The sequence below is a fragment of the Periophthalmus magnuspinnatus genome, chromosome 5 (assembly GCF_009829125.3).
Source record: "Periophthalmus magnuspinnatus isolate fPerMag1 chromosome 5, fPerMag1.2.pri, whole genome shotgun sequence".
Classification (NCBI taxonomy): Eukaryota; Metazoa; Chordata; class Actinopteri; order Gobiiformes; family Gobiidae; genus Periophthalmus; species Periophthalmus magnuspinnatus.
The window spans coordinates 26,145,120-26,160,446 of NC_047130.1; the positions used below are offsets into that span (position 1 = coordinate 26,145,120).

At 42.1% G+C, this 15,327-nt stretch overlaps 1 protein-coding gene across 5 annotated transcripts in view; it reads right to left on the minus strand.

The window, feature by feature from the left end:
* The window catches only part of iqsec1b (IQ motif and Sec7 domain ArfGEF 1b), an 85,289-nt gene that overhangs the window by 10,285 nt on the left and 59,677 nt on the right, over positions 1-15,327 (minus strand). For 3 of the 5 annotated variants that reach the window (XM_033966823.2, XM_055221595.1, XM_055221596.1), the window contains 3 exons: positions 5,229-5,505; positions 2,613-3,853; positions 1,378-1,539 (listed from right to left, as the gene is read on the minus strand). In XM_033966823.2, the coding sequence (XP_033822714.2) occupies positions 1,378-1,539; positions 2,613-3,853; positions 5,229-5,505 (1,680 nt within the window). Of the gene's footprint in view, positions 1-1,377; positions 1,540-2,612; positions 3,854-5,228; positions 5,506-7,713; positions 7,842-15,327 lie in introns of those variants that run through there. The other 2 variants (XM_055221597.1, XM_055221594.1) reach the window with 1 other exon arrangement.

Sequence of the window (15,327 nt, forward strand, 5' to 3'; positions counted from 1 at the left end):
TAATCACTGCTCTGCAATAACCTTGTAACGTACAGTCCTCTAATCATGTGTTTAGTTATGCTGCACCGCAATGAGACTCTGGGAATTTCTGTTTTGTTTACAATAATAACCCCGACAAACGGATATGACGGTGTCTCCTGTGATAAATGGAGCGTGTCTAGATCTGGAGATGTTTTCCTCAGAACTCTATAGATTTGGCTGTCAGACCGAGTGCTTATCCTGCACTTCATCCCGCCGCGCTCTGAATACACCGGCATCAAGTCAATTAAACTTCATTTCAATCACTGCATGAATCACAACTGGTAAAAAGTTCTACAATCCAGACACAGCTGAATACATTTAAATTGAACTCTTTCGCAGCACTTCCTGAGGAGATTCAGTCAGTTTTGAGATATTTCAGCGACTTTATATTATTTCTCAAGTGAATCAAAACAGGACTCGTACTTCAGATTATTACTTAGCATATAAAAAGAAAGCTAGTCATTTGTATTTTTATATGTTTTTATTTTTATACGGTGAGTGACTGCCTTAAACCTGAAGCTTCTTGGATCAGTATTGATTTGTCCAGTTTAAAAAGATCATTTTTCTTTTGCGACGGCTTGGGGATTACACAGATATTCAATAATTCAAACTGTACGTAATAACATACCGATAGTTTGCAAGTGAAATGCAGATTTATTGTTGCCCCTCGTTAAAACAGAATCGGATTGACATAAAAAATGCCATAGATGAAGTAGTGAATATTAAAATTCCCTTAAGTTTTGAAATTCTGTATCTAGGAAAGATTGAAATATTGACTTTAAGAAGAAATTAAGATTATAAAATGATGAGAATTACGCTACGGGCAAGTAAAAAGGCATTCACAAGAAGATGGAGAACAGATCTGGTGCCTCGGGTGAAGAACGCGTCGATGTTGTGCTTAAAGTCTAGAATGTGGAGAAAGTGACTGCATCTGTGAGGTGGGAAATGGATAAATTTAGTACGATTTTGGAAAGAGTGGCTACAATACGTTAGACAGAGTAGATGAGACTTTGCGTAGGGCTGATTGAAGACGCCCACGCAGACTTGAATTATCTATTTAGTCTTTTATTTCATTTTTCTTTACCGTACCTTGTATAAGTTTGCCCCGGTGAGAGATGAAATGACAGGATCTCTCACACCCTGGTTCGATGCTACAGTGTGTTTGTTATTGTTTATTTGCTTGGTTTTCTTTTTTTTCTTTTTTAAATGTATGTTATAATATCTTGTATAAACATAACTGCTGTATTGAAGATGGTTTTCTGCAGCAGTAGCGTTATAAATGTGGTGTACTCTTTATAATTTGAATAAAGTACAAATAAAAATAATTCAAAAATGCAGCTTTATTCCTCCACTCACTCTAGGACGTCTCTGTTAAACTGCTTCTGTCTGTTGCCCAGAAACTCCCCGATCATCTGCCGACTCAGGCCTTTCCTCTGCAGCAGGAAGTGAGCCACTCCCACTGGTGTGTCCGGGACAAAGCTCCTCTCGATCAGATACTGGATGCCTTTTTCTGGTTTCCTGGAGTCGCATGGGAAGAGCAGAGCGAGTTACAGTCACACAATCCAAATATGTGATTATCCCACTGGCAAAATGTGTGTCAAATCATGCACAGGATTTAGAAAAGTAGAGGAATGAGGGACAGAATGAGATGGGACGGAGAGAAAAAAATGCATTATTACATGAAACTGAATAAGGACAGTGGAGCAGAATAGTCACAATACAGTTTTAAATCTCAGCATTGTGGAAATAGCACGATCATGTGAATCTTATGACTTACATTATAGTGTGGTAATGTGCATTTTGCAGAGCAGCAGAGCGCAGTTGTCCCATGTGCGAAGTAACATTTGTATTTAATCCTCAATGACAATATCAACACAGTATTGGATGGATAAAGTCACTGACAGTTGGAAAAAAAATCCATAACTCTTTTGTTTCTAAATATTTTCCTTTTATTTTTCCAGAACATTTAGAACGACTCTTCCCACATTAATCTGAGCAAATCCAGCACCGAGGAACGAGCCCTCAGTGTGCAGTGGAACTTTGAGTCACATGGGGCAAATTCACAAACCCAGTGGTGTTTTACCGTCGACATTTTAATCCCAGAGATGCCCCGAGCGTAAATGCCATTAAAGGAATAATAAGTGTTTTTCAAAGACAGGGGGCAGTATCTCCACAGACCTGACTAGTCCTGATTTCTTCCTGTGGGTCGATCTTAAAGAAAAGGTGTTTGTGAATAAACCTCAGACGATAAACGACTTAAAACGTAACATCGAGGATCAAATGAGAGACATAAGCCCGGAAATGCTTTAAATGTGACGCAAAGTGTGTTGGATCGGGCTATTTTAGGTCATTTTTACTTCTAGTTTACGTAGTGATAAGTTCAAGCGTAAATGAACAATTATAACCGTATATATCGCCAAAAATCTCTGAAGGTTCAGTTTATCTACTGCTAAAATTTGGTGAGTTTAACTTACGAATTACAGGAGCTACTGAAGATTTAAAAGTGTCAGTGACTTTCGTTGTTGTTCTTTAACAGTTAAAAAGAAGAAGTGAACATTTGCAGCACTTTCACATAAATGCAGACGGCTTACTTATTGAAGAGGTTGAGTCCGATGCGGTAGTGCCTCTTCCGGATAATATCGTTGCTGAAGGCCGGCGAGTCCCAGCTGTTGCGCGTCTCTTTGTGGTACGTCTGTTTACTGAGGGTCTGCTCCCGGAGACTGTCTCGAGAGCTGGACTCAGAGCTGCAGTTTATCGTATCGTTAGAGTTTGACGTGCTGTTTATGCTGTCGTTATCCCCATCGGAAAAATCAGACTCCGACTTGCTCTGCCTGTTCGCCGTCCCATTGATGGCCAGGTGCGGTTCTAGTTGCCTCGGACGCTCTTCTCTCGACGGTCCTCTCGGTGGAAGTCCATGCGTGATGTTTTTGGGACTAGTTTGTTGATTGCTTAAACCCCGTTCGTAAGCGTTCTGCCTCTTTAAAGAACTCCGGTCCGAGCGATCGCTGAGTTCTACTGAGCTGTCACTAGGGGGCTCTATAGTCAGTAAAGGTAAGTGGTCCACTCTGAGACGCTGCTCCTGACACTCTAAAGAAGGAGTGCTCCGGCAGCTCGTGTCTGTATCTCCTTTCTCGTCTTTGTGAACGTGAGACCAGTAGTCCTGTGAGGAGTTGAGGGAGCGCTGATGGAGAGTGGACTCGGTGCTGGACGGCCGGTCAACAGACTGAGAAAGCGCTAAAGGAGGCGACAACTCATCCTCGTCTATGTATAAAGTAACGTCACTGTACGAAGCGCTCATTTCGTCTAGTTTCCTGTGGTCCGTGCTGGTCAGAGGGGCTTTGACCTGGCAGCTGACCTCCCTCTCCTGGTGCCCCCTACTGGGCTCTGACTGACCATCGTCCCCGTGCATGCTGCGGCAGTTCAACGCATCGTCTATGGACTCGGCCAGAGACTTTACCTGCCTTGAAAACGCATCCTCCAGTTCTGTAATCGCGTCTGTAAAGTCGTTTTGCGTCGTGGGCGTTTTGGCCTGAACACTCAAGTCCCCTGACCGCTCGGACTGCACCAGCGGGCCCATCTTTGTACCGTCGTCCGTTAGTGACACCTGCTTTCCTTCAAAATAAGAGCTGTGGACTTTTTCAGGTCCTTCAAAAGAAAACTGCATTCTCATATTGGAGAGGACGATTCGTCTCGACATACGGTTTTCAGACATAGAGCTTCTCAGACGCTCAAAGTTCTTATTCATTTGGTACTGGCGAAAGGCTGTCTGGATGGTGCGAGCGGCGTGTCGGGTTATGAAACGCCCACCATATTTGCGCTCTAGCATCTCCACCTGCAGGAAACACAGAAATTGTAATGAATATTAGCCAACAGTGGGTTAGATCAGGGCCGGTTCTAGCTTTCAGGAGGGTCTAAGCTGAATTTGTCTCTGGGGCCCCCTCCTGTTCTCATCACTTTTAGTTGTTTTTGTGTTTTTTTTGACCAAAATCAGACTGAAAACATCCAGAATGTCACAACTACCACAGTCACAAGAACAGTAGACATATAAAAGAGGTAATTTTTCTTCGTTTCTGGTGGATTTTAATGTGTTTTAATGCGACAGTGAGCTTAAATTTACATTATGTCGGGTCCTTGCACCGGTGTAAACGCATAGCTGCCCTCACCTCTGCCCGACTCAAAAACAAACGCAGCAGCAGCAGATATTTTACTACTATAGATATAAAACAAATGTAATAGTTTTCGAGGGATATTTAGGCTGCTGTAAACACACAAGCCCCGTGTACAATAAAACTTGATATATTACATTATTTTCAATATTATTTTAAAAACGTATGGGCTCTTGGGGGCCCCCTGGTGGCGTCGGGGCCCTATGCAGCTGCTTAGTCTGCTTATAAGCTGGACCGGCCCTGGGTTAGATAATAGTTGAGGTGAATGCCAATGTAATCAGTGTTAAGTAGAGACTGCACAAAGCTGGTGAAGAATATGTGCAAGAATGTAGTTAGTTAAATTGTCTGTCTATATCTTTATCTATTTATCTATATAGATCCAAGTCAGTAGAAGTTTGACAATTGGCCAGCGCTATACAACTTTCTCAGGTCAGACAATGTGCTGTGACCCACTTTCCCACCTTTGTTTTGGAGTCAGGGCACAGAACAGCACTAATCATGTTTCCCTGGGCTGTGGCAGAGCAGAGCAGCCTAAAGCGCCGCAGCGTGGATCACCGGCCATGACAGTGAGTCTCACTTGGACGAGCAACCGCCTCCCTGCTAAACAAGAGACCAATACACTCTCATAGTAAAATCCAGCGCCGGGCCACACTCCACTGCTGTTATATGACCTGCTTTTCTCGGCTGTAAGGGCCAGCAGCCTGACAGCAGCTCACAGCCATAACCTTCATCTGTTCAGCTGTGGGGCGTAAAGAAAGCTCTGTGCTGCTCAACTTCTCACAGTCATTATTTGTAGTTTTGTTGAGGACTATGGGTTATTTTGAGAGATGCATTATTCCTCATTTGGGTGTGGTTAAGTTCTGATGGACATGTAGCTGGAGTTGAAGCCTTTTGCAAACAGAACACATAGAAAACTGTTGGATATTCGCTCATTAAATACAAAAACAGCAAGAATACACGCAGAATAAAACAGTCAACAGTCAGGTTTGATTTGAGGTTTGTATTTTGGTTAAACTCTTTTGCGAATGCGTCTTGTCTCACCTGTTTGTCCTGGAGATCCGACGACAGCTCATAGCTCTCGGACAAGGAGCGCGAACGCTTGATGGCCTCCTCCTCGGCCTGCTTGCGGAGGATGGACTGCGAGTGCTGTAGTTTGGGCCGCCGCGGTCTCTGGTGTCCCGGCAGGAGGATGCGTCCGTAGATGTGACTGTCGAGGTGCTCCTGAGCCAGGCCCCTGCTGTGGGTCACTGGCACACAGGAGTACCCGGCGCTGGGGTCCACTGAGCCCACCTCACCCCCTGGAGCATCAGCTTCCACACTGCAAAAAAGACACAGACGCTGGGTCAGTGCTGAGTCACTTTGCCCCGCTTCACCTGCTCCATTTCCTGGACAGTCACGTGACCAGCCGGGACGTGAACTTTGATACTGCTGCTGGGTATAAATACGACAAAGGGAATTTATAGCAGCAGTCGGTGCTTTCATGGTCTCAGGAACATGCCAGCTTCTATTGAGGCGTGTTTTTACATTTTTTCCCTTCACCACATGCTGTTATATGTGTCAAAATAGCAGTAGTAGAGCAGCTAAAACTAAAACCTGTGCACAGAGATAAAACAACAATCAATTCTACAAGTCAATAAAGGAAAAAAAGTGCATTGAGTGTGGCTTAATAACACGCTGCGATGAAAAATTATCTTCAATTTGAACCCACGGTAATTGTTTAGATTGTTTATTAGATTATTTTAGTCATTGTGAATAATGACACGTCCAAGAAACAATGCAACCAATATGAAAAAATTTAAAAAAAACAGACAAACAGACTCATGCTCATGTCTTTTCACAATTCAGCAGTAATTCCGTACACCAATTCAGACTCTCAACGCCGTCCCGCCTCAGATCCAGGATCAGTAAAGACCAATTATTAGTGACAACACTGCAGGGAAAAACAAGTTATCTTATTATTTTGTTTGTGACCAGTCGCTAAATAAGTTTACTGAACGAGAGCATGGATCAAAAGACGTTTATCAAGCCATAACTGTGTCGAATGGTTGAAAAGTAGTGGGACAACAGGACAAAAACAATAAAAGCAGCAGTAGGAACGACCTCCTCCTGGCGATGAGTGAATGCAGTGATAACGTCCAGGTCTGATCCAGAGAAAAGACGATATTTAAATCTGTTAACTGGACAAATTGTTGTAGGAGTGAAGACGTTTGGCTGCTCGTCCAAACTGCGGCCAAACATCTTCACTTCTACAAGCCGTTTCTTCTTCAGTTGTGGTCAGATTACTGCTGGACACTGCCTTATATTCAAGCATCATGACTCAAAAACATAATTAATACAGCTCTAAATAAAGAAAATAATAAAACAAAGTCTATGTGTCCAAACAAAAGGCACAGAAATTCTGAGGCGACAAACACCAAGCATAAAAACATAACTAGTCTGCCTGTGTATCGTGTTTTCATATAAATTGGAGCAATAAACAACCCTGAAAACCCCGGCACTTCAAAAAAGTGAAATCCACATGCGTGTAAGCGTAATTAAAATGATTTATTTTGTAGCTTCGCCAACGTGTTTGGACAGCAGGTCCGCATCAGGCCTGAAATGTAATCAAATCAAACGAGTCGGCTTCCAGTATCTTTTGTAAACTGTAATATGCATTTCACATTCTTTCTTTTTTTTTTTTTCTCCATTTCAAAGCAGCTCAGACTAATGTGCAGAATGTGAACAGAGGGAAGAACAACTCTGATCTCAGCAACTTTACACTCCCACATTCAGAGTAATAGTCTCCACAACCTCTTCACTTTGATTGCAGCCATCTATCCTCCTCAGCCGTTGAGCTGGTGTGGGCCCATGGCAGTGCATGAAGCGGGGTGATGGGACTTTAATCTTGTTTTAGTGGAGGAGGTCTGTTGTGCAATTTAGGAGGTGAAGTGAGGTGGCCCTTATAAAACCCAGGGTGAGAGCTGCAGATGCGTCCTGTTAACGTGGTAAAGATACGGAGCAAAACGTGGTCTTTGCTTGGTTTAGATTATGTCTTTTAATCACAAGTATCTTCTCAAAGTTATAAATGAAGAAAGTCTTTATAGTGTGGCATTAAAAGGCCATGTACGCGTCTTTATTTCCTCAACAAGGCCATTTACAATCACGTCGAGCATTAAAAATAAAACCAAATACCGTGATATTGCTTATGCATTTTAATAGACATCACAGTGAATGAGAACCATAAAGTGAAGCAGTAAATATTGAACACGTTCCTCACTCAATATCGAGTACAAGGCCTCGCTTAGTCAAGAAACGCTGCATAAATCACCACGTGTCTCTTTAACTGCAACACGACCTGCAAATCCAAACAAAACCTGACTGATTTGCAATACAAATCATTCAAAACTTAACATATTTTACTTATTTCAGCACAATAACGTGAACATCCAGCTAGTTTTGAGCATCCAGCAGCTTCCAAAATCAGATATATTGACTGAATAACCAGTATTTTAACTTAGAAATACAATCCTGAGCTCTTCTCTCTTACCAGCTCCACGTCTCCAGCTCCAGAAGTGACTGGGCTCTGTGCGATGTACACTGCAGACACCACATCGTCCCATCTCCTGACCTCCACCAGAACACTCTCAATCACATCCTCATCTTCACTTTCTGTACACAAACGTGCTCGCTGCTCTGCCCTAGGACGCCTTTCACGCTCTGGCCTTTTCAGGAGAGGCTCGGAGCGTTCAGGAAGAGGTGGGGAATTCCTCAGAGGCACTTGGAGCGATACAGCTGCCCATTTCAAAGAGGAAGGGCCCGGCATAAGTGTGGTACAGAAGGATGTATTAATAGCAGGAGAATCACTAAGAACAGAGGGGGAATTCTTGATACATTTTTATCCCTGGACTAAACATGTGTTGTAAGATGTGTCTATGTAAGGGCATGTATTAATTGCTCTAAAAAAATAAATGAACGCTTCCCTGGACACAAATTTTCTCCAAACGGGATGCACATTCTGAAAACTCGAAAGGTCAACAGCAGCACAAATCCTTCCTCCTCAGATCTGATTTGTGCAGTGTTTTGCCTTATAATTAAGACAAAAACATGGATGAGGGGACTGAGTCAGACCTCCACCCTGCTCATGTTTAGACTGATTCCCACTGTCCCGTACAGGGCAGTTCCTGCTTCATGACATCACAAACTAAACAAAGCGAGTCTCAGAGATGTTATCCGATCTAGAACACATAATCTGTTATCAGCCCTGCACAGTATGTGATTCCTTCATGAACACTCCTGCTGATAGCAGAGCACAACAAACTCTAATTAGAGTATATTATATAAAAAGTAAGGACAGTCACAGGGGCTCTTATGGGCCCCAAACGTGCTTTAAAATGCCTCCATACTGGTGGTGATTTGTGGAAAGTGCATCATAATTGCCCATTAAAAACTGAGTTAGGATCATTACGGGCAAACAAGCAGTGACTTGTTGTTTTCACATGTTACGTGGGCGTAATGAGAAGTAATAATAAGGTCTAGCTGTGGCAACAATAGTGGTAGCATAAGTTGTGTTTAGGCCATCAATTTAGCTGAATATAGAGTTTTATGAAACGCTAGCGCTCATAAACGTATATGTAGCTCCTTCAGTGACTTCCGGATCAGATACGCACAACACGGGACCCAATCCAACAGCTGGCTCCCCTTGTGTGTCTGGACAGTTCCATCAGGAGGCTCTTGGAGAGTTGGACTGAGGTTGTGGGGGCATATTTTAGTAGAGGACAGCTCTTTACAGGGCTAATGTTACAGACCACCTGTCCCTTCGTATCTGGACTGCAGAGAGACGTCTGCAGACTGGAACCCTTTAAGAGAGACCCACTGTCGGCTTGTTACGTAATTTAAATAAATACAATAAACACTGCCTTTACAATTGTACGATATGGGTCAAATGGAAGTGAAGATGGCTGCCCTCACATCGAAGGTGACAGCGCGTAGAATTTGACAGATTACATGACAACACTTCTCATTCAGCGCTGTGGATAAAAATAGACACACACTTTATTTTCTGCTCCAGTCGCCATGTAAATTGACTCAGCTTTAAATGGAGATAAATTTGTGTCTTTCTCCACTTTTCCAGCTGGGGTAAATAACATCGGACAACATATTCCCTATACGCCCAGCACTTGGTAGAAAAAGCATCGATATCTCCATGTTGTGCCTAAAGGAATATTGAGTCGTCCACAACACATGTTTTGAATCTGATGTAGACGAAATTAATCTAATTACCATAGTTATAAGCCACAAATAGCCCTGTTGTTTACCCCAAAAAACATCATGTGGGGGTTAATGTTTTCCATTACAGCACACTTAATAAGAGCAGTAAATATATTCCTCTGGCAGTCCATTGTAAAGCTGTTGGGCCTTACATGAGCTAAGTAATCCCAGCTCTCCCACGCACGGCTTTAAGATTATGACATATCTCCCTTAAACTTTTACTGTATTTTTACTACAGAATGTCTGAATGTCGCTACAAGAGTCCTCCATCTTTCTATAGTGATGATATTGTATAAGATAAAGCGTATATTCAGTATGTCGTCGACAAAGCCACATAAGACACACGTGTATTTGGACGGGGACATGTTTTCGTGGCCGTACGTGGTCAGTCCTGCTGCTACAGGCCGATGCTACAGTGCCTCTTGGACTGGACCATGCAGTTATTCAGATTATCAGTAATCCTCCTACAGTAGCTCTGTCCCTGCCTCTGAGCGCCTGTAAGCTCTGATCCACAGCTCCAGCACAACAAAAACACACGGATGCAGCCGGGCAAGTGCCGACAAGGAAAATGTCTCATCACGGAGGGAAATAACGAGATTACACAGTGTGTGAATAACACTCTGATGAAACGGAAAAAAAAAGAAACTGAAAGTTAATGCTTATTCTGTTTCTGTAATTATTCAGCCCTGCATGCTAAATTTGTTTTTAATTAAACAAATGAAGTTTCCTGACTTTGAAATTGCAATACTTTCCATATTAAACCCTGCTGAATGGTGCCAACAGAAAAACAAATATAAAGTTTGAAGAAGTCTGTTTGTCGATGAGAATAAAGACACCAGTGGATCACAGCAAACATTTGTGTCAGTAGATGTGGTAGATCTAGAACAACTTGCCTCGTAGCCACACATACTCTTCTCATATTCACAGATTAACAGGCACAATATGCTCTGTTCTAAACTTTGTGTCAGTAACAGGCACAAACATAACACAGCCACATAAAGACAACTGCCTTTATTCTCCAAACACTCAAGTTGTGAAATAAACAATTCCTGTGAATCACTGGACGACAGTGGCTCCATTTGCAGAGATATTTGGCTCTCAGACCAAAAAGGCAAATGTCTAACACGTCTATGCACAATGAAACCACTATATTTGAGTCAACACTGCATTTTATCACAAAACAGTCTCTGCTGCGAGACAGTGTCCTCAGAGAATCCTCAGACTGAAGTGAAGTCTGGACAGTCTTATTCCCCTGCTGTCGGGACAGTCTTATTCCGTTGCTGTGTTCAAGAGTGTTTTGCACAAAAGGGCAGAGACATGAGAGACTCTTATTCAGCTGCTGAATACGTCACCTGTGAAGTGTGATGCTCATAGACAAAGCCACTTCACACTGGGGCTATTGAGCAGGATAAGGCCCATCTGATTCAGGACAAAATCGATCCAACAGTGTTACAAAAAAGAAAACAAAGTACATATTACACACAGCTTTGACAATTACAAATAAAACTCCTGTCTCCAAGTCCACAGATATCTCTTGTTTGTATTTGACCAAAGAAACCTCACATGCCAGTATAACCTATAAACAATAAACTATAAACGCTCTTCACTTTCATGCTTAACACCACAAAAAGAAAGATACAAAAACATACCTTTATAGATAAACTCCAGACCCATATCCAAACATAAATTCCCACTCAGGAGGATGTCCAACTAGGCACAGACTTCAAATTTGCCCTGTCCTTTCTGTTTCACTCCCTTTTTGACTTCTCCTTTTGCTCGTGCACGCGTTGGCCCCGATACTTTTCCACTGTTAGATCTGTGGAGCTCTGTCTGCTTTGCCGGTGGGTGTGTTGACGTTGGCATATAAAATAAAAGGTTGGTTTTTTTTTCTCTTTTCCTGGACACTCACCTCTGCCAAGGAGAGAGCTGAGTGTTCCGATTGGTCCGGGGGAGAGAGGTGGGCGTGGCTACAGCCTGGTGGTGTGTCACACTTGATTAGCACTGCCTGATTGGGGATTATTTTTGGCAGACGGCTAAAACTGAAACTCCACACTTTGTTTTCCTTCAGCGTTGCCACTCATTCCCGTGCAGTCATGGCGTGGCCCTGTCTCCTGATCGTCTGTTTCATGTTTCTGCCTCTACGTGATACTCTGCTCCCGTCAGCCGACACCACAGAGACTTCAAAGACCAATACAGTACAATATGTCAAGGGCCAAATATAACTCAAGGGCCAATGACACATACCAAGTCAAAATAGTTAAAGAGCCCAGTTCAAGAGGTAAGGTCATACTGACGTTGTAAAGTGGACCATCCCTGTTTGAATGAATGGTCAATGTGTGACTTTCCGCTCTTGTGCACCTTTTTTCCATCATTCACCTTCAGTTTTCCTGCTCCAGCTTCAGATATAAAGGCGTTAAACAACTAAACGGAACAGATTTAATTATTTTGTCTGAAAATATGACGATGCGACCAAAGGGAATTGCCCTGCGGTGTCTATTAAAGTGCTTTCAAACGTGAGCTAAAAGCAGATTTACGAGGACGAAAAGGGTCAATCTTGATGGAGGGAATTGATTTTATTTATTTAACTACTGATTGACAAGTCAGTGGGGCAAGATCTGCAGTAGAGTTCTCCGTTTAACCACTTCCTGCTCTTAACTATGGTCATGAGCTCTAGGTAATGTATATAATAATGTTTTTTTCTTTATAAAGTAATTCCAGACATGTGCCACTCGGCTGGTTAGGGTCTGTCCTTTTACTCTCCAAAATCCGCACGTGGCATAGCTGGTATTTGCCGGATAAACGTCGGATCTGTGTCGGAAACTAACTGTTTTGTATCAGACGTGTTTCCACTGCACACGTTTAATTGCACACATGAGACAGCGCGGTGTGTCAGCGAAAATCTACTTTAGCATTTCCAATATCCTTTTCCAAATAACTTCTGTCTCGTCGTTGGAGCATAGGTAACACGTCTAATTGTCAGTCCCATCTGGCGCAGCTGTCAACATTAGTCTACATAAACAGCACAAACGAGTGAAGCTCTTGAATACCAACGGCAAGACGGAGAACGGTACCTCTCTGCAGTGCAAATAACGCAAACACAACACTGGATTTGGGTTCTATAGTCCTTCTTAGACACTCAAATGCATCTTATGATCAATTTAGGTCAATTCCTGTGTAATTCCTGTGTAAAAATGTGTTAAAAATAATCTTCTTTCACTTTTATTTAGTGCTCAAAACAGGTTTCTGCTGGGATCGTAACAAACTAGACCATGACCAGTTCGCTGCAGGTTTATGTTCTTGAAGGGGCAAAGGACAAGCACAAAAAGCATCTACTGAAGCGCATTAAACTCCAGGAATTTAAATCTTCTTATCACATGTCATCAAGAGTTATCTGGAATAAATCAGATTATAATGCACAGAGAATTACAGCAGAAAAACATACGGATTTATCACTTCACACATTTATGAGCAACTATGCCATTCTGTAAAGACAGTATTAAGGAAATATAAAGATCTAGCACTTGACCCAAAAGTCTAAAGGCAAAACACTGGTACCACAGGAGAATTCTGTCAGCTTTTATAGACGGAGCCAAGTGCAGGTCAGTAAACCGCTGACTCCGGGCCTTACATCCTTAGCTCACATAATATCAAGGCCAAAGGTCGTGACTCATCGACCCTTCAGATCCATTTCCTTCTTTTCTACACTTCCCTTTCAAATCTGACCCATGTTAAACTTTACAACCAGCATTAAACTGTCTCCACTTTCCAGTATCTACACAGATTTGTGGGAAGTGCCCTGACACACTGAGCACGATCACTGCGATAACGACTGACTCATGAGAATACATGAATCTGCAAACCCACAAAAAGGAACTGAACAGATTGCACTCTCTCTGAAGCAGGAGCATTGTCCCTTTGTGTCACTCAACTTTTTGGTAGATGAAGATCTTGTCTCTACAGGGCTCTTTGTGTCTGCGCTCGATAATTGGGGTAATAATCTGAGAAGACAAACGACACAGCGGATGAATAATCCCCCGCCACATGTTTGGAAGAACTTGACACTGATCTACAGAGTCTGCAGTGGCCACGCTGGAATGTGCAGCCTATAATCTGGCTACAAAACACATCTCCTCACCGGGAAAAGGCACAGATTAGGATTTTAATGATGGGCATTGGACACATATGTTCACAAGAGTGTTCCATCACCATTTATTTTGAATTTTTATAATTAATTTTTATTTTATTCTTTCTTTATTTTCTATATTTATTTACTTATTTATTTTCTTTATTTATTTACCTTATTATTTATTTTCTTATTTACTTATTTTATTATTTATTTATTGTATTATTTATTGTATTATTTATTTATTTATTTTATTATTTATTTTATTATTTATTTATTCTATATTTACTTGTCTTTGTCAGGGACCATGTGCAAATTCCTGAATCTTACAAAAGAAGAGATGATTTGTTCCTGCTGCTTCTCTCCATGTGCAGGTGAACGCACATTAAAACACACATTTCATCACAATTACATTATAAAACAAACAGTTCATCATTGACATTAGCAGAAAAATTCAGTAAATGTCTCCATGTCCAGTACAGTCTGTTTCCCACAGTCAAAACCAATTTAAAAGTCAATTCTGTGCAGGTTTTTACAGGGAGACAGAACAATACAAATGAACTAAACTGATGTCCACACATTTGATTATCTAAAATGCACTTTTTTTTTTCCAGATTTCTAGTAAAATGATCAGATCTACAGACAGATTCAGAGTCTGGAGCCGATTCTCTGATGGTTTGAAATGAAAAGACGACTGAGAAAAGGTCGAGGATCTGTTTGGACCTGCGCAGTTTGGGTTCACTCGGTAGTTTGTTCGGAAGAAAGTTTAATACATTTCTTCAGTGTAGGTGGAGCTGCATTATTAAAACCTAAATGTGTTGGGAAAGACATGTTGGATTTGGTCATGTTATCGGATTTGATGATGTTCTGATGTCACGTGTGCACATCCTGCTCAGAAAAATGGGACTATAACCTTAAAGTGTGGACTATTTTATCTTAAAGTGCGGACTCAGGGACATCCAGCTGCTCTGAATGGGCTAAAGGATGACTCACCAAAAAGTAATTCCCGCCGTCCTCCCGAGCAGAGCACACCTCTACGATAAACCGTGACTTATTTAAGACATGCTGATGTGTTTGGGGAGAAACGAGGCTAAACGCCGCACGCTTTAGCTGCGCCGCGCTCTGCCAGCTGGACAGCACCAAAATCAAAGTCTTATCTTTTTACTCGCACCGTCCGTTTAGCTTTGCTCCGGAGAAATCAAAGCGTGCGGAAGATGTCGTACGTGAAGACAAATTGGAGCCAGGCCCAGCTGTTGACGCTGCGACGCTACAGAGGAATTCTTCAGACGTTAAACAACAGCCCATTCTAATTCAGAACCGCACGGGATTTGATCATTGTAGAATTATCAGATACCAAGCAGCTTAATGCATCATAATCTACCCAACCTGAAAATCCGACCCCAGAGGACACAACCAGGAACCGAAAAACAGATCTGGCCTCAGAGATGGAATTATGCACATGGAGATCACACCCGGCCCATAATCCTCTGCCCCAGACTCAATGTTGATAAAATGAATGCGCTTTTAGAAAAACATCTTAGGACTGAGCGAGGTTTTGTAAATGCATCGCGTGGATTACAGTGTGTAAGGGAAATGGGATAAGGAAAAAAAAAAGGAGATTCATTATCAAAATATTGTGCATTGTGAGTTTGTACCTTCGATGACTTGCACTTCTCTGGACACTCATGAATTTAAATTGCTGCTATAATAAATCACACTCTGTTGTTGTCTGTCATTATATGATCTAAACTTATCTGCAAACTATAGATC